Raw genomic sequence first — 20,958 nt, 5'->3', positions numbered from 1 at the left:
CACCTGTGTCTCAGTTTGTCTCCCTGTTCAGATTTATTGTCCTCACAGTCCAGCTTTTGTTTGTAATGGAGCTGAAATCATTATTATTATTATTATTATTATTATTATTACAGTCAACTATTTTGATAATTTCAGTTCAGTCAGTTTCTAAGCAGAAATGCCTGAAATTGACCAGTTCCTATGGGAGCATATTGCTGCCACCATTACAGAAATCATAATGTGCTCAGTTTCTCAACATAATGAGAAACTACAATGAAAAGTTATTCTTGTTTTGTTTTTGAGTTTACTTGATATAATTTATATATTATATATTAATTGATATATTTATTCATGTTAAAACAAGTATTCTTTCATGTTATAATGAGAATAAATACTTGTTATAATGAGAAAGGTGTTGGAAATATTAGACTGTATCTGTATCTCAGTAACAGCAGTGTTGCTGCTACTGAAAAGGACGCATGTGAACGTTTCAATGAAGTGATCAAGTCTAAGCATAAGTAATTTACCGGTAATTCTTCTTACTAAGGAGCCTACACTGTAAAAAAAAAAAAAAAAGGTATTTCACAGAAATTTGCTGTATTATTTTACAGTTTGTTTGTTTTTTTCTACATTAAGTATAAATGCCATAAAAACACAGTAATTTATTTTTATTAAAAATATTCATCATAAAATAAAGGCTGTTATCTGTAAATTAATATAATGAAATATTAGGTTTTTTTTAACAGGATTATTTAATTACTTCATGGTCTAGAATGTTAAATTACATTGAATTTTATGTAAAAATACAAAAAAATACACATCCTATTACTGAATGTAAAATTAAGGCAACTTTCTGTTTTTTACAGCAAAACTTTAAATTTAATGTAAAAAAAAGGTAAATAAATAAGTAAATAGTAAAGAAATGGTAAAAAGTCTGGCAGCAAAATTTGCCAAACATGGTAAATGGTAAAATATCAGTATTTTTTAAAATAAATCTCTGTAGAATAACTAAAGGGTTTTTACTGTTATTTGACAGTAAGTGTCTGGTAACTTTTGCTGCCAGACTTTTTACTGTTTTTTTTTTACAGTGTAGAAGGTTATTCAGTAATAATGAAGTACATTTTCACCTTTTTAATGAGGAAGTTGTCACGTTAAAATTAATATATTTCTCATTATAACAAGAAAAATGTTAAGGCATATTTTACACTTAGATCTGTGCTGCCTCAAGTTCCAGCTTCTCAAATGTGAATGTTTGCTTGATTTCATCGTCCTCTGTGCTGTGATGGTATTAAAGTAAATATCATTGGTTTTAGTGCTGTTAATCAGACAAAACAAGTCATTTGAATATGTAAATTTGATGTGCATTCGTGGTGTCAGTTTGGTGACCTTTTATGGACCAAACGATTAGTCCAGAAAATAATCAAGTAAATAATTAATTAATTAGATAATTGCTAGTAATAAAAAACGCTGCAGCCTTAGTTTGTAGTAGCTGTTAAAGGATGGGTTGACAATTTTCCAAGTCTGTCTTACAACAACAGTCAGGAGCCCAAATGAATATTGAAACAATTTTTCCTTGCTGTAATCATCCCTCCTGTTCATTAGAAGATCCCTTCATAATGCACTTATAATATAAGTGATGGAGGTCAAAATCCACGGGCGACCTTCTGTGCAAAAATGTATTTAAAAGTTTATCTGAAGCTTCAGTCATCAGAATGAGTCAAATCAAGTAGATATCTTTCAATGTTACAGTCTTTTTATTGCCAAAGTCCCTCTTTTTGTTACTATACTTCCACCACAGCTCAACAGGGAAACACAAAGAGAGAATTCAATGCTAAAATGTGGCAGATATCCACTTGATATGACTAACTCAGACTGCTGAAGCCTCATATAAACCTCAGAGAAACTTTTAAATGCATTTTTGCACTAAATGACACACTTGATTTTGGCTCCCATCACTTACACTGAAAACACATTTGAAGCGGATCTTTTATTGGCCAGTATGAACATTGTTTTAAGACAGACTTAAAAAATTGTGAACATGCTCTTTTAAGGCTGTGAGCAAAACAGATTGTATAGCTCTTTACATAGAAAAAGAAGTGAATGTAAATCCTCTTATTCAGGCTGAATTGTTTGCACGTAGACTCACTTTTCTCCTTTTATATACAACAGTTTGAATGCACGAGGAGCTTTCCACCGTTGTTGACCTCGTTTGTCAAATTAAAACAGCATCTTGGGTCTGGTTTACAGTTTATGCAGCCTTGCTGCTTGTAGCCTACATAGCCGCAATGAATCTTAGTATCCAAACAAGAGAAATAAAGGGGAAAAAAATGTTTCCATCAGTATGTCGGTAAATCAGTTTGTGTCCATATTAAACACGCAGGGTTTCCTTCTTGTTTCTTTGTCAGACCTGCTGAAAACGCAGAATGTTTCTTTGCATTTTTTTTTCTCAAGCACCTCATTAATTTCTGTTGTGTGTATATTTCTTTTCATCTGCAGTAAACAGTGTAGAATTGGGAGATACCAGCTATATCAGTCGAGGATATCAAAGGTCTTACAGAAAGAAATACTGGCAGGGTGACAGCGCAAAGTAGCTTCAATTATTATTCTCTTCACCGCTGCATTTTTGACTGAAGGTTTGAAGCAAACTGGTCTGTAACTGACAGTGGAAGTCCTCTGCCAGTTCTCCTGATCTATTTCTGTCCTCCTGTCACCATCTTTGTTTTGCTCTGGTGTTTCCCCCTTCGATTCCACATTCACACTTGATTGTTTGCATCTTCACCTCTCCTCTATATTGAAATCTGTCTTGTGAATTTAGAGAAAAACAACATTTATACACTAAAAAAGGCAAATATCCTTCCATGACCGTAAAAAGAACTAGAATAGATGAATATGAAATGAATTAATTTACTCAAATATTGTAAAATTCTGTTTTCACTGGCGGAAGATTCAATTTGAGATATTTTATTATTGGAACTCATATGTTATGGAAATCTTGAGCTGGTTTATTCAGAAATACCAGGAACCTTGGATATCTTAAGCAAAAGAATTTATTGACTCTTCATCGATTAAGGAGACACTCGGGTTACAATCTAAGTGCACAATCTTGACAGTGAATGCTGCCCAAAAGTCTGAAGGAGAGCTCTCCACAACGCTCAGGATTTGTTTACCAGGCAGCCTTGGCTCAAGTCAAGACATACAGAAACCTTACCATAAGATTGTTTCCTTTATTGCTGGTTCCCATGAGAATGATCCTGAGGAGAGGTACAGCCGGACCACAGAGACGACAGCTGGCCGACATACTGATATATGGAAAATCCCCTCACAGATCAACAATAATTACCTACCATGATATCCTTCAGAGTTGGAGTAACATCCACCTGCTTTAATCAAACATCATGTGAATCAAAGTATACAAAGATTAATATGAATCATATTATACAGCAATTAAGAATTAATAATGTACTGAATCAACCAGAGAATCTCAAATCTTTAACTCTTAGACATGTTAACACCAATCCACACAAATCTTACTAGATATAAAGGTATTTTCTTAATTCTCCCAATTTAAAACAGAGGAAAATTAGTTTTCAATAAAACACCATAGAAATGAAACTACAACAACGTCTCAATCCACCCAATTTACCTGACTCTGAGAATAGACCATTCAAAGCTAAAATAAGTCACATAAATCAAATACAGTATGTGTCGGTGAGTATGATGATCAATCAAAATAAACGGACTGAAGGAGGTGAGTGTTTCAAAGATATGTGGGAAATGGAAAAGAGTTATTGCCTCGAATCCCAAGCGACATGCTGTCATCACGCTGAGTAGCAGAGATGTTCAATATCTGCAACACTGAATGAGGAACATGCACCACACATTTCCGACCTTGTACAAAGGGAGAAGATTTCTCATTTATGGTGGCAACTGCAGCCACTGATCTAAGGCAACCTGGCATGCCAAGGACTACAGACCGTAGTACGAAACAGACCAGTAATGAGACCCATGTTTCTGTATCAGGATGCCTGTAGCATAGCCATCCCTGTCATGTACATGTAGGTGAAACGGCTGAAGATAATCCAGCAGGCCCAAGGCTGGGGTTACGGAGAGTGCATGTTTCAATTCATGGAAAGCTTTGCACATTCCCTCAGTGCATAGCACAGTTGGAAGAGCTGATTGGACTATGGTTGCCCACAAAACGTAACAGCATACTCATAAATCCAGTGTCTGCAGTAGTTTGCCATCCCCAAAAAACGAGAGCATCTCTTTCTTAGTCTTGAGAGGAGGTGAAAAGGAGGCAAATGTTTCACTCTCTCTGATGAAAGGAGGCAATGTCCATTCTTAAGAACATGTCTCAAGTATGTCTCCTCAGCCAGACAAAACTGCAGTTTAGTCAACAAGGCTCTGTGGCCGCACTCAGCCAGTCTTTGCAGGAGCAAGATGGAGTCAGAACAACAAGCTTCCTTTGATGGAGAAGCTATCAGCACCACATACTATGACCTCAATAATAAATATAAAGTAGAATTATCACCTGATTATCACCTTGAAAATGTATAAGCTTCATAAAAGTAGTAGTACAGCAGAGCTGTTGTATTGGATTACATTAGATTGCACATGTGTACCTAATGAAGTGGCTGGTGAGTGTAGTAACTCCCTTGCTGTACAGACACTGCCGTGATGCTTTACCAGAGATGCGTGCAAGAAAACAGCAGCATTTATCCTTAATGTAATGTTGGCACAGCAAGACATTAGACAACAACAAAATCTATGCTTTTAATGTTTTCTGATGTTTTTAAAGAGTTAAAGCCCCTAAAAACTTGGTTCCAAATGTTAAATATTTGTCTATAACATTAAATATTTGTGACTAAATGAACAATAAATTAAGTTTAAGTTTAGGAAAAATTACCCCTCTGTATTATTTTTTTTAGCATTTAAGACTCAGAAACAAATGTTTGGTGTGATTTGACCAAATTTGATGCTGTCTGACAACATCTGTAAAACAACACCACATCTTAAATATTGTTAAATTCTGATGGATTAAAAAAAAACCTCAGAGGAGCACAGATGGAGATTTAATTAACAAAAACTTTTGCAGAAAATGTTGTCTTCCACTTTTAAACCGTCCATGTTTTAATTTACTACTCAAGGACACAGAGCTCTGTATTTGTTTGTGTCCTTTTTTGCTCATATGTATGTTTGACTTGCACTGGACCCTGCAGAGGTTCAACTATATGTTTGAATTCATGTGTGGTTGAGTGAGAAAATGACCTTGAATTTGATGTTGAAGAATTGCTCGTAGTACATTGAGATAATAGGTTATCAGGGCCTTTAAAGATGAGTTAACATTAGAAGTGTCTGTAAACACAGGACTATTTTAAAGTATGATCAGTTTAGAGACACAGAAGGCTTATTTTTCATTTATATACATGAATACATGTGTAATTTAATGGATCAAAAACATTAGATTTAACCTTTAACCTTCAACTCTTCCTGTAATTTTCATTTCAGCACATTTATACTGGGTCAAGAACCATTTTGAGTTCTGGAAATCTTCCACCACAGTTCAAAAAGGTAACAGCACCAACAATAATGGTGGCCGGTAGAAATCTTTCACAGCAGATACTTTGACATATCATCGCTGGGAAATCAGATGGAACTAAAAACATTAACGATGGCTCAGTTCCATTGAGCGTCCCATGAAGCCATGCAAGTGAGCCGTCAGGCCCTATTACTGGCAGCATTAATTGAACGCAGCCATAATTAATGTTATTAATTATACCTGCACCTTTTCTGCAATGACGTGTCAAAATGTCTGCGGTGAAAACGTTCTGTCACAAAGCAGAGATGATTCATGTGCTGCCAAACAGCACTGTGTCACCTCCAGACACAAAGCACCGACAACAAGCAGACATCGATGTGTAAGTTTTTGGGTTAAAAGGTCATCAAGATGTGTCTGTCCTTCTAGTCTGAAGCATCAGACACACAGATTTTTTCAAATCCTGCACTGCTTCAAAATACCAAATCATGCAACAGAAATGTACCTTTAAAGTTACACTATTTTATATTAACTGAATAACATGACTATGTGTATTGTGACAGGGGTTATTCGTAGTGACACACCCACTGCAGCTTCTCTCAGGTCCACAGTGATTTCAGGGTCTTTCAGCTCATTATTTTGGTTTTATGTCCCGCTGGTTTATCGTTCTGGTTCTGCTCTCATCAATCGTGTTTGCAGCAGGCCAGTGTTTTCAGGGAAAAGGCTCCGAAAAACCAACTGTATGCTACCTGACCTAGCACCAAACAGCAGATAGAAGTTAACAACTAGCTGTTGAACATATGGTGTGATCCATTCAAGTTGGAGGTTGGAAATTTCCAAGTTGAAAATTCAACTCCAGAACGAAACATCAGAGCGTTTTCTAATCTGGCGAAAAACATTTATGAAATCATTGTTGTTCTGCAGTGTGATGTCATAGCAAATGCAACACAGTAAGTTTCTATGTGGAAAACCAGCCTGTGAACTCAAACTGTAATTGCTCAGAAAACACACCATATGCAATGCGCCAGGATTCAAAACCTAATAGCAAACAAACATGTAAGTGGAGCAGGTGGTGTAACTCACACATACTGTATCACCTGCAGCTGGATACAACACATCTTGTCTTGCTGCTCTTGAAACAAAATCATTAAGTGAAGCAGAAGTTGATTGTAACAAAAAGGTGTGATTCAAGTTGGATACACAATAAAAAAAAAAAAAATCAGAATTAGAACACTTGCTAAAATAGCTCCTTCAAGGCAACGAACATCACAGATGGGTGATATCTAACCGCGTAACAAGCTCTTGGGGCGGATTTTCCTTTAAAGGGTAAAGGAAGGTCGACCATGTAGAACCACCTCTGGGAAATGTCCAGCACAACCACAGACTCGTACTGATTAAACCGAGCGGCTTCACTGGAGCAGCTGGGAGGCTGAAGCAAATAATTTCACTTCAGACTGTTTGACGCGCAGTTATCTGCTGAGTCTAAACGGCTGTCAGAGAGTCATGCTACCTCTGTTTTTACTGGTTGTCTGTTTCTCTGAGAAGTTTTTTTTTTTTTGCACCTCAGCCTGGTCTGGCTCCCAGCTATATCACACATCTTTTAATCCCACTGAGCTGGAGCCAGAGGGCCCTCCAGGCCATTCCCAGCACAAAAAGTGACAGGGTCTTTGATGTCAGTGCCCCAAAGCTTTACAACTCCCCACCCCAAAAGCTCTAGCAAGCAGTCTGTGTCATATTTTTAAAATCTTTATCTCATTACCTGTGCTGTGCTTGGTGTAATCCCATGTAACTCCTGTCTGATCAGTTTCTAGCAGTTTCTAGTGTTAATGAGACACTTTGATGCCCTGTTTCGACAAGTGATATCAAGATACAACTCAGAACAGATGATGTAGGTAAATTAACACCTGGTGTTTAGAGTGAATTGGGTTGACACATCTCATCTCATTATTTCCAGCCTTTAATTAAAGCATAAGGCAGGTGATATTCTATTTTCCTTTTTTAGTCTGTCTCAGTCATTTTTGGACTTTTCCTAGCCTGTGGCACTTGATAACATGCCGATATGTTGTTACTGAAGACATTTTTGTCATTTCATCTAAAACAGATGGGCTCTGTAGTTTTTAGGAAATGTTTCTCAAACAATTGTTAATGGTGTATTTGTTGAGGACTGTTTTCAGCTGCGGATTTGGTGTTCTTGTGAGTATTTATGGCAGCAGGACGGTGTATGTACAGTGCCTGTGTTCATATTAATGAAGGGACATGTTTCTGGGTGCAACAACATGGCTCATGGATGTGTTTTTAATAGTTTTTGGATAACAATAAAGGTCTGTGGCACTGAAGAATGAGCTAAATCAGGCTTTGGATACACAGACAACCTATGAAATGTGACTAGGTCTTCCAAACTGTTTTCTTCTCACATTGTTTAGGGATCTTCTAGCACTTTAGTGTTAGGCTACCATAAAGCTTGGGGACCCACAAGAGACAAACTTAAAGAAGAAAATCGAAGCAGCAGAGGCCAAGATATCCTGACATTACTCATAGTAGCACCGTTGGGTAAAGCTCCAAAAACACTAGATTCTACCATTCCCATAATGCAACTTGATAGCATCTCTTCATTAGATCCTCACTGCCTGGATCCTCACCTGCATCTTTCAAACTCACCTTCATTTTGTCACTGTCTCCAAGCCCAAACTGAGATAACTCGGTGCTCCCTTAAATATTTTCTGTGACCTGAAGAGGTGAAACGATCCAGTATTTCATAAATAATGTTAAGATTAGAGAAAAATCAGAGAAAGTAAACAACAAGAGTGACAGAAATATGTTTTATTTTCTTATTTTCTATCTCGTTAATCATCTCAAAACACCACAGCTTTCTCGTGTGATTAACTGACCCCAAGGTCGGGAGCCACAGCACTACAGGTTACGTTCAGTTCTAGACCCCACAAAGTCTTATTTCCCACATTTTCCTCCAGTTGTCTCCATATTACTCCCTATTTGGAGTCAGATTGCTTACTGGGAGTGTGTTGTGAAAGCAAGTGTTTCATTTGACTTGGTACACTCCCTACAGAAAACCTGAGCTCTTTGTCACAGATTCAAACGAGTGAAACTCCATATTGTCCCCGGATGAACTCTGTATTTTCCCCGAGGACAGAAGTGGACTATTTATGGAGTCTAAACAGCATGGTTAATGCATTCAGCCCTGGCAGGGAGCCCCCACTTTCTGGCACATCATTTGTTACTGCCATTCCCGTCCTGCAGCGGTTGAGGGGGAGTTTTGCCCTGGTTGCTGTACTCTTCTACAAGTCTATGATCCAGCCAGAGTAAACCAGGTTCTGAGTATTTGTTTTTTTGTCTTTCTTTTTCAGTCTTACCAAGATTGGACTACATTCTTTTTGGTTTTGGTTTTGTATTGTTTTTGTTTTAAGTATTGCATGTCTTCTATTTCTGACTTTGAGAGATTTTGAGCACAAAAATATGAAGATAAACTCTCACATGACAGAAGAAAAAAAATATCTGCAGTAATGTTTTCAGACTTAAATATTGTGGAATAGGATCACAAGAAGATTGCAGTGTTTCTTTTCTATAAGATGGTCTCTCTTGCCTTCCCCATCCCCAGATTGTCCATAATAACAGAGGAGGAGGAAGATGTCTGTAAGCGCTGACACAGTAATGTGTAGGTTTCAGGCGACTTAAAAGGAATCTGAGGGTTTCGCTGTGTGCTGTCAATAAGAAGGGCAGCCATCTCTCTTTAAAATTAGAGATAGAAATGACCACAACTTCCTCCATGAAATCACACTTCACTGTGAAGATAAAATTTGATGGAAAACTGTTCTTGAGATCACTAATACACACTCTCTGGAATAATTTCCACCCGATTGTATTAATAATGTAGCGCCTCTAATCACGTTAGCTTAGACGTGAGATGGGATTGGTTTTGATGCTCGGGCATACAGCATGAAATATTCAAATTGAACTGCCCTACATTAGGTGGTGAATCTTCTCTTTTTTTTTCTTTTTTTTTTTTTTTCGCTCACTGGAGGCGAGTGTCTGATAAAACAGCCTTTCTCTGATAGCCATGTTAAGATGCTTATCTGGTAGTCCAAACATATAATTATGTTGCAGAGGGAGAACTAGACATTTTCTGGCACTGTGTAATTACAAAATGTAGATAAAATGCACTTGCAAACAACAAAGACACACACACAAAAAAACAAAGCTCAGGATGTCGCATCAAAAGCGCCCAGCTGTTTGTAGTGTTGAATTTGTAATTATAAGTCTGGTCAAATTATCCTCTAAAATTATTTTTTTTATATGTTTATGAATAAAAACAAAAAAACATTCAAACAACGCTAAAAGTCTCCAGCCATGTGGGGCTCTGAGAAGCTTATTTAAAGTGGTGCTTTGAGTTAAATGGGTTAATGTCAGCTAACATGCTAACATGATCACAATGTCATTGCTGATATTTAGTAGATATAATGTTTACCATGCTAACCATTGTAGTTTAGTGTGTTGACATGCTAACTATTGTTAAGTAGCTCAATTGTTAAGAATCTCATTAGTATCCTCATGAGACAAATTTGAATATTGACTTGATGTTAGCGCTACATGAAAAGTCAGAGAATCACCAAACTCATCCTGAGGGGGACATGAATGTGTGTACCGATTACCACGCCAGTCCATCAAATAGTTGTTGAGACAGCTCATCTAAAACCACAAAGGTCAACCTCATGGTGGCGTTAGATAAAAAGTCATGGGGTCAGCATAGTCATTAGGATGGTTGATATTTCAGTCTGGACTAAAACGGTAGACCCACCGACATTCCCATCCCTTGAGCCACACCACTAGCATGACTACAACCAATTATATAGCACAATTTTGATAATTTAATACGAGTTATTTGCTGCAACAAAAGCCAAGATGCCTTCACGCTCAAGAATTCACTGGTCTTCAGTGGTACATGCAGTGCGGATCTGTCACGTGGCCTCCATGCCTTAAAGTGAACATATGCACATTTCCAGGTCTATATTTATATTCTGGGGCTCTACTTGAATATTTTTGCATGATTTACAGTTAGAAAAAACTCATTATTCATCTTATATTGGCTCTCAATACAACCCCTCAGTTCAGCCTCTGTCTGAAACAGACTGTTTTTAACTCCTGTCTCTTTAAGGCCCCCCTCCCGCTAAGCCCACTCTGTTTTTATTGTCAGGCAACATAAACAAACTATAGTTGTAGGATTTCACTTCTTTTTCTCTTTCTTTCATCTTTTTCTTGAAACTTCTCAAGTACATTTGTACATGTTTGAGCCCAGATTTGATCCCAGTGGACAAGGCTGTTTCTTTTTCTATCGTTCCTTGCATGGATGAAAGAACCCCACCTTAAGCTTAACCTCTCTACGACTGAGCTCCTTGTCATCCCAGCCAGTCACTTTATACAACAACAGATCAATATCCAGCACGAATCAGCCCAACTCATGCCCACAAAGTCTGCCCGAAACTTGGGTGTCATGTTTGATGACCAACTAACCTTTAAAGTTCACGTGGCCTCGATTGCTCGGATTTGCTCAGTACAGCATTGGGAAAAGTAGACCTTACCTGCAGCACAACTCCTGATACAGGTTCTCATCATATCATGCACTGACTGCTGCAACTCCTTACTCGCAGGTCTCCTGCTCATGCACGTTCAAACCTTTGCAGATGATCCAGAATGCGGCGGCGTTCAACCAGCCCAAAACAGCACGTCACCCTGCTGTTCATATCCCTCCACTGGTTCCCAGTTGCTGCCTGCATCGAATTCAAAACCTTTACAAAACATTACAAAACAGCAACTAAAGCAGATCCAGCCTACCTGAACTCATGCCAATGAAAGGCGCCTGTTACTATCACCACAACAGCGCCCTAAGTCACCAGAAGACTCTTCTCTTCTGTAGTTCCCCAATGGTGGAACAAGTTATCAAACTCCATTTGATCCTCAGAGTCCCTCTCGATCTTTAAGAAGAAGCTACAGACCCAGCTCTTTCACAAACACCTCCGCACCTGATTGACTGAAAAAAAAATTGCTTCTATGCATTCTTTACGTTGCCTCTGTGCACTGCCCGTTGGCACCTACATCCTATCAGACTTGAACTTAGCTTTATGGCACTTATTCGTGTTGTTCTCTTCTGACCCTTGCTTGTGTTGTATTAACTCTCTCACTTTGGATAAAAGCATCTGCCAAATGAAATTATAACATTGAACATTGTAATACAGATCTACATTCACTGTGTTCATGGAGCAGATTTGGTCCACACAGAGAGCTTATACTTTTTCTGTCTGGAGGAAGAAATACTAAACATGAACAAACAGATAAGTGATTAGAGAAGACAGAACAATTTTGCAACCTTTCATTGTACATTTTGACTTTCCAATTTGACCTGAACATTTATTTTTGTTTTCAATCTTAAGATTTTAATCTTTAAAAAACAATGTTCAGGGCACAAAACTTGGAGAGAGGTTTAAGACGTAGGGTTACAGCATACATTGTAAAAAACGTGCTGTGGTTTGTGTAATGAATTCAGGATTTATGATGGTCAGAACAGTAAAATATTTTTGGCTCGCTGAAAATCAATCGGGAGAAGCTCCACTGACATGTCAAGGTGTTGCCAAAGGAACAATGCCTCTACTGGCAAGGCTGTAGTCATGCCCTGTTGGGCATAATAACTGAACAATCTGATCAAACTTGGCATCAGACTGCAGCATAAAAAGAGAATTAATGGTTCTGGATCGTAAATCAAAGGTTCAACAAAGCCCATGTTTTGGAAGAGCAATCTGAAGACTGGTCAGCAGTCTGTCATTTGTTTTCTATCCGTCATCCAGAAAAAAATTAAACATTGATTCAAGTAGAAGTTTTCTGCTGCTTACAAATTGTACTGTAATTTGTTGTGTTAGTTGATTGGTGGAGATTTAAACTAAACCAGCCAAAGTGTGATGAATGTCCATATACAGGAGAGACAGCCAAGTCCAACCTTTCAGCTTTAAATGGTCAGTACAAAGTCAAACTCAGACTCTCACACTTTTTTCTACTGTGAAACAGACTTTCAACATGGAGATTTGGAAACAAATTTGAACTGATTATCAGAGAGATAGTTTGGCACTCTTTTCCCTCAGCCCAACTATATCACATGTTTACCAAGGTACACTATATAGCCAAACATATGTTGACATACTTTCTAATTGGTGGGTTCAGCTGCCTCAGACACTGCTGCAGCTAACAGGTGCATAAAATCAAGCATACACCCATGCAGTCTCCTTTGACAAAGATTTGCAGTAGAATTGGTGACTTTTTAACAAGAGTGCCATCTTTCCAATGACTCAGTTTGTCACAATTTCTTCTCTGCTACTTTAGATTTGACCCTGTCAACTCTAAGTGCCGTTATTAGCAGGAGGCCACATGAGCTCACAGAATGATAATGCTGAGTGTTAAAATGCATGACGCAGCATCAATCACATTTTTAGACAATAGTGTGCTTCCAACTTTGTGGCCACAGTTTAGTGAAGACCATGTCCTGTTTGAACATGCCCCCTTGCACAAAACCAGGTCCACAAAGTAAAAGGTTTTCCCAGTTGGGTGTGGAAGAACTTGACTGGCCTGCTCGGAGCCCTGATCTCTACCCGGTCCAACACCTTTGGCATTAACTTGAACACTGACTATGAGCCTAACATCAACACTGGACCTCACTAATGCTCTTGTGGATGAATGGGAGCAAATCTCTGCAGTCAGGTTTCAAAATATTGTGGAGAACTAGACAAACCAGCAAGTTAAGGCTGCTACGGAGACATAATAAAGAATATGACTGTTGATTTACAGTTTACAGACTACATATCATGACCTCTTGATTTTATCCTTAAGTTATTTACAATGTACAATGTAGTACAAAGTCAAAGTTTGTGCACAAGCTAATGAAGCTCTGTAAACAGAAACATGTTCCCATATGCATGTGCATGGCATCTGCCTTACCTGTATTCAACTCAATGTCACCCAGTGCAACGGTGTGGCTCATTAACATGTTTTAATAGTTTTAGGACAACAATGGAGGTCTAGGGCACAGAGGAATATCATATACAGTATCAGACTTGGCACATAACATTTGTAAGTAGGATCAGTTAATTGTTGGTTTGTTAGTATGTTGGAGCCGCTGATTTCAGCTTAAACTGCTGACTTGATTTGTCTAGCTTTTTGGAGTTAAATCTCTGCTTATTTTTATTTAATGTAATTTTGTTTATATTGTCTTGAGTATAGGAAAAACTTTTAGCTTCCTGCCTCTTCTGGACAAGCATTAGTTTACTTGAAATGAATGTATAGCTCAGTACATGTAGATAAAAGTGTGTTGTTATACTGAACATATGAATGTCTTTGTGAACATATCAAAGCTTTAAATTGTTTATAATAAATGTATGGTTCAGTAATGCTGGTTTTTATGTTCCAGTCTTTCTGGTTTGCCTGCTAAGAGAGTAAAAGGTTTCCATTACTTCTGGCCATCATATAAACATCTATGTAACATTAAAGGCACACAATAAATGACAGATGTACACGAACCTTTCTTCTTTAACCATCAGTCCACATAGATGCTGATCTTGTGATACTATGGAGAATATGTTCTGCTCTGTGTAGGAGTGATGTTTGTTGTATAGAATCCATTTGTGGCTTTGAAGAAAATCTCTGTCAGGCATCAGTTTAGCTTAACATCTTCAAATGTGTATACCTGTTTTTTTTTTTTATTTTGGTGTACATTGGCCAAACCCTTTCTTAAAGCTGCATTAATCAATATTTTTATATTCACAATGGATCAACTGGCTGAGGGTAATGTGAAAGGTGCCACTAAACTCTGCAGCTCCCTTCAGCTCCATGAGGAGTTTTAACGTATTTCAGCTCATTGTTTTTGTTGTTTGTTGTAATTGGTTCAGTCTCACCACTTCATCAACCTTGTTTCCAGTAGCAGCTATTTTCAGCGAAAAGCTTATATAAACTCATTGCACGCTACTTGACCCTCAACAAATGGTCTACAGTGACATTTAGCCACTAGCTGATGAACATAGTGGAGCATTTAGCAGCTGAAGAGACAGATTTTTCATCCTGCAGGAGTTGGTGGAGACCAAAAACAAAGCTAAAAGGTGAGTAAATATTGGGCTTACATTCGCTAGGTGGCCAGAAACACAACTGCAAATGAACACTAATGTTGCTCTGTGTTTGCTAGATGTGTAAATAAGGTACTGTTTGCTAACACATTTGCTGAATTCACTTTATAAGGTGGTAATATATTAATGTTAACAGCGTTTTTAAAAATGTATTTAAAAATTAATTAATGCAGGTTTAAAATTATTCTGTGGTGATAATTTATGCTGGGCTATACTTCCTCCTTAGTGCAGGACACTGAAAGGAAATATTCTTGTAAGCATTTTTAAAGATGAGAACTTTTGTGGACTTGGGGAGGAAACTATGTGGGTGACAAATAAAGTGAGTTCCTTTCTCTACCCAAATTAGAGACACAACTCACGCAGGCGAAAGATGGCCTGAATTGTAGTAATTTTCTCCCAGTTTGAAAAGGCCATCCATCTATGCTGTTTTATCAGCACAGCATGGGCTCACGGTTTGGCTTCAGGAACAAGACGAGAGGATGATTTATTATTATATATGACATCATCTTGTGCTTGATTTATTGATCAAGCACAAGATGGGAGAAAGCCCATGAACATGGGCATGAATAATACATTCCATGAGGGGAAAGGAAACAGAGATCTGCTGAAGCGGTGAGGTGAATTTGAGAGGCAACAGAGGGACGAGAGGAGACGCCGGAGTTTGGAGAGAGTTTGCTGTCTTGTAAGTAAGCAACCACATTTCCAGACTAATGGAGTCAACGAGGCAACTTATGCTTGTGTTTGAATTGGTGCACACACCTTTTTGTGTGTTGAAAAGCCAATTGCAGGTTAAATTTGTCGCTCTTCCCATTTCTTTCCATCCAGGGTACTCCCGTCTGACTCCCCTTTTTTATTTTTAAAGCTTTTGTATCTTAAAACCTTAATCTAGGCCAACATGTACCCTTACTTTTCAACTTCACCATATGCCCTGTAAATTATTTCCACTGTTTTTTTTTTTTTAGGTCACATCAAGCAGTGGTACTCAAGGCTCATTTTCATCACCAGAATAGCTAATTTTTTATCTCATAGTTTCTGCACTGTAGGATCAAAGATACTGAACCTTTAGATGCCGGCACATGTACATACTGTACAGTATACAAGCTTGTATTCACTTGTTTAAGTTGAAGAGAAAACCAAACATTTTGTGAGGCTTTGGTGGAAGGTTTATCTTGCATTCACTGAGAGCCTGAGGTTGTGGATTGTCATTTTCATTTATTGTTTTCATTTATTGTTTCATAATGCAGCTGCTCTCAACCCCTTTTGAGACTCTAACTGCGTTCAACGACGGTACACATAAACTTGACTTATTTCCTCATAAGAGCGCCTGAAACACTGCATGAAAACAAAGGTACAAGGGTCCATAGGTTATATCTGACCAAACACTCCAAATCAGTTTGTGAAAAGCCGGTGGTGTTTGGTTTGTTGTCAGCGAGCTGAGGAAATAGTATACATCTGTCTTGACATTTTCAAACTACATCTCAGCGTGGGAGATTTCCGTTATTGTAGCAGGTCCAACAGTCCAAGCCCATAGCCAAACTGATGTCTTAGACATCACTGCTTACAAAATTACAATTATCCTCACCTTGCAGAACATGGCTAACTGTGATCTGACATGATTTTGAGTCCTCACGAATATTAAAATGTATTACATTTTTTTATTATGTATATGATTTGCATATCTTTGACGTTCTGTTGGCGTCATTGGTCTGTCCTGGTCAGTTGGTTAAGTTTATCAGCTTGTTCTAGAAAGATAGAAGCATTTGTTGTGTGCAAAATGTTGTTAGCAGGAATATACTGTATAAATAAAAAAATAAACAGTAGGTGTGAATGTGAGTGTGGAAGTTGTCTATCTCTATATGATAGACTGATGCACTGTGCAGGGTGTACCCATGGATGTGTTACCTGCCACTTGCCAAATGCATGCTGGGATAGGCTCCAGTCTCCTGCTAGTGGAACATGATAAGCATGGTAAGTATGGATAGATATTGTTAAGTTATTGTCCTGATGGCGACGCTATGAAGCTTAAGAGTTAGATGAAAAAGATTGATACTGCAGTAGTTGGCCTAATCGGAGACAACAAGGAGCTGGTTTACAGGCAGGAGGTGGTGCAACACCATAAATCTATCCCTGAATGTCGACAAAATGAAAGAGATCTGTGTTGACCTCAGGAGGAACTGTCCCAATCAGATTTCACTCTACATCAACAGCACCAGTGTGGAGTCAGTCAAGAACACAAAGTTCCTAGGGGTGTACATCATGGAAAACCTGACCTGGATCCTAAACACCTCATCTCTAGCCAAGACAGCCCAGCAGTACTTGCAGTTCCTGCGACAGATAACGAGAGCATACCCCCCCCCCCCCCCCGCCCCCCCCTCCCATCCTCACCACATCGTACAGAGGCTCCATAGAGAGTGTACTGACCAGCTGCATCATTAGCTGGTTTGGAGACTGCAATGCCTCAGACCGGAAGGCCCTGCAGAGAGTGGTGAGGACAGCTGAGAAAAACATCAGGACTTCACATCCATTCAGGACATATCACACAAACACTGACCACCAACATTGCTGAGGACCCCACTCATCATTATCGTGGTCTATTTGCCCTTCTGCCCTCCAGCAAGAGGTACTGTGGCATATGGTGCAGAACTGACCCCCCCCCCCCCCCCCCCCCCCCAACCACACACACGCGCATCCACTGACTCATGCACACACACACACACTTGGACTGTGCCAGTCTAGTAACTGCTTTTATCCTGTGATGCAACGTAATTTCTTTCTGCTGTGCACTTGTCCTGTTTATAGACTGAATCACAATAAAGTTAATCTTGAGTCTTGTGTGTATATGAGGCATTGAGGGTTTGACCAAGCGGGTAGCTACAGGTCTGAAAAGTGAAGCCAATACGGAAGTTCCTCAAACCTGCATTTTTTCTAATGGCCTGCAGGGGGCGACTCCACTGGCTCCAAAAAGAAGTCAATTTGTATAGAAGTCTATGGAAAAATGACCCTACTTCTCACTTGATTTATTACCTCAGTAAACAGTTTCCTAATGAGTTTATGGTCTCAATCTCTAGTTTCAAGTCATCTTCAATACAGCATGACGTTCATTTTGTAAATTATGATCCCATTTAGAGTGAAACAGACAATAAAGTAGGGTATGCTTTAGGGTGTGGCTACCTTGTGATTGACAAGTCGCTACCACAGCGGTGCATGAGGTGCTGTAGTTGGACTCTGGGGAGCTCCTCCCCAGCTCCATGCTCTCATCCAAATATGGTCACTTCTCTTCACTTCTGGCTCCAAAATACCAAGATGGCGACGGTCAAAATGCCCAATTCGAGGCTTCAAAACGGGAGTCCACAAACCAATGGGTGACATCACGGTGGCTCTGTCCATATATTTATACAGTCTATGGTTGTGACAGCAAACAAAACAGCAGAAAATAACACTACAAGTACTACAAGTACCATTACTACTACTAATAATAATAATAACAAGCAAAGGTGGGACAAAAAAATTAGAAGAAAAATAACAAAAAAATATAAGTAGAGTAGAAATTAGATACATTATTTTATTAATACATTAAAGCAGGTCGGTCTTGTTGGTTGGGAGGTCATGAATGCATCTAATGCTCATCAAGCTTATTTCCCAAAATGTCAAACTATTCCTTTAATACATCAATGTGACATGCAGACAGGTGTCCACAAATAAACATGTCTTTACTGTAGTTGTCTAAGGCAGAGGCGGGAAATACAAATCACTTTGCTGGTTTGAAATGTTACAAGTAGTTGTTTTGTAGGTTGTTAACTACGCTTAGCGATAAGATCACCATCCAAAGGCACATCCATATGAACTTCAGTGAGTGAATTCATTACTGTTCACTTTTATCGTTATATTCTGTGCTTCCTCTGGCTGCCTTCAGTTAAACAGTAAATTCAGTATGTTCCTGGATCAAACTGTTGCATTCAGTTCATGACAAACTAGGCCTATACAAGCACCATTTGTAAGGTTAATAGCTCAGCAGCCACCTATTATATTGCAATAGTTATCACATCATGACTGTTTCTCTGGCTTCTGCGGTGTTTTAGTAACCTTTTTACCAGGGGTTAATACGCTGACTGTGCTCTCAGGCACCAGTGAGGGGAATTGCACTGCTACAGGGTACTTACTGATCTGAGGACAATGATGATTCAGTATACTCAGTTTAGTTTGAAAATGTTGAACATTTGTTCGTTCATGTTCATCCAACACCTGTAGTTGTAGTGTGTGTGTTATTTTGCTTTACTTCAAATTTGGTGTTTTTTTACTACTTGTGTCACGGCCAAATAATCTAAATTAAAAATAGATGTTTTTTCAACTGTTTCTCTTATTATGTTAAACATATGTATGTATGTGGCCAAAATATTAGGCGAGATGTTTATTTATGTGACTCTAAATGGTAGAAAAAGGTCCTGTGCTAGGAACAAAAACATGCAATGTTGCCTGTTATAGTACCACCTACAGTTTGGTGACTTCAGCAAGGAGTTTTGTCACATTTCCTTAGATCTGATTGCTCTGAGACTTTTGTTGTCTGAGTTCTGGGTTATTTGAGGGCAGAGAAAGAGAAGCATTAGAAGAAAAATCCTAACAAATGCAGAAGGAGTGCCGGCACCTGCAGTACTTGGATCTCAAACTGCAGCTGAAACACCTCTTAAAGCTTTTTTCCTATGGGGCTATTTAATCAAAGTGTGTCTCTGGAGTACTTATAGCCTGGATTACACTTGACGGCCCAAGGTAGGGAGGGTAAAAAAAGGAACTTAAGGAGTCACAAAAGGGCCAGAGGAGGCTTCAAAGACTGCAGATGAATCTTTGTCATTGGAGCTCTGATTGGTGCTGGGAGGCAAATAGCCCCAGGCCAGTCTGGAGGATCCTTCTACTTGTTCATTTAAATTCTTCTGACAGAATCTTTTTTATTGCAGTTGCTGCAAATCTCATGTCCCATGTAAATCTTTCCAGTAAAAAGCCACATGTTCCTAAGCAAATGAAGTCGATATATCTAATTAATGCCTGATTAGTTATGTACTATGAAAGATTTTAATGACTCCAGAATGCCAGTATCAGCTGGAGGACTATATTAATATTTTTACATGCTGGTTGCCAACAAATTTCCGCACTTGTTTGTCATCTAAGTATCCAGAGTTTTGGGCATAATTACAGCAGGACTACAAATTTGTTGAGGAATGACACGATGACGTGCGCATGTTTAGTCGAGCCAAAACATTTAATACACACCATCGCAGAAGACATGCACTTTCCCAACTTTTAGCTCTCATTTTTAAAACACATAGAAACCATAAAATAATTTAAAACAAACACATATTAAAAAAAGGGGTTACACTTTTTTATACATGTTCATAATACTGCTTCATAAAATGTATCACAGAAATTAGCATTTGACACACAGCAAACCATAGGAAACAACTCAGGTTTTACACCGACACTGTGCTTGTTGATAGTTAGCAGAAAAAACTGTGAACTGTTGACATCCAATAAGGAATGTCACAGAGAGGACAAGTGTTGGAAAGAAGAGTCTGTCATGGGAGAAGGAGGAGGAGGAGGACGAGGAGGAGGAGGAGGAGGGAGGGAGGGAGGGAGGGTAAATATCGGCTCCTCTCTGATGAGAAACAATCCAAGTGCGCTGAAGGGCAGAGAGGTCGATCGCTAGGCGTAGAAGGTTTCTACTTTCACAGCCTGACAGAACATCGTCATAGAGAAGACCAGGCCCAGGATCTGCATCGACAAGGAAACAAATCAGCTGTTAGTGTCTGTAGATGTCCATGTGTGAAGTCACAGCGGAATAATAAGTAGCTCTTCTTTCTGCTTGGCTCGTTCTCTGTATCATAATATACAGCTGTTTGACAATAAATGCCAGAAAGACTAATTTTCTCATACTGTTATATCCAAATCTCATTACATTTATTTCTTGGGTAACAACAGGAAGATCACCCACACCCACACACTCCAATCTGTGCAATACTCATTTATTAAATATTACAAAGATTGGATTGCATGGACACTCTTCATTTTATTTCACATTGAGTCTTGGCCCCAACATCTCCAACAAGCATTTATCTGGTGAAGATTTTTATATTTTTTGATTAAAAGCCTTTTAAGCCTTCAACTGAAAGTGCAAAACAAAAATGCCACTTTCTTGTGTATTAAAATGACAGTGACTTGTGAGTAAAAAGCCATAAATTTAAGATGCCTTTTAACATCTGCTGTGGACACATGATGTGTGAAGTT

At 38.7% G+C, this 20,958-nt stretch overlaps 1 protein-coding gene across 3 annotated transcripts in view; it reads right to left on the bottom strand.

Annotated features, from left to right (window-relative positions):
• Positions 1 to 19,917: 19,917 nt before the first annotated feature.
• Positions 19,918 to 20,958, bottom strand: part of tspan4a (tetraspanin 4a) — a 144,009-nt gene continuing 142,968 nt past the window's right edge. For all 3 annotated transcript variants that reach the window (XM_042391389.1, XM_042390668.1, XM_042389854.1), the window contains one exon: positions 19,918 to 20,445. In XM_042391389.1, coding sequence (XP_042247323.1) covers positions 20,377 to 20,445 — 69 coding nt within the window. In that variant the 3' untranslated portion in view covers positions 19,918 to 20,376. The remainder of the gene's footprint in view (positions 20,446 to 20,958) is intronic.

Source organism: Thunnus maccoyii, chromosome 1, assembly GCF_910596095.1.
Source record: "Thunnus maccoyii chromosome 1, fThuMac1.1, whole genome shotgun sequence".
NCBI classification, from domain to species: Eukaryota; Metazoa; Chordata; class Actinopteri; order Scombriformes; family Scombridae; genus Thunnus; species Thunnus maccoyii.
Note: the sequence above shows the minus strand (reverse complement) of the source record. Positions and strands in the feature narration are given on the sequence as shown.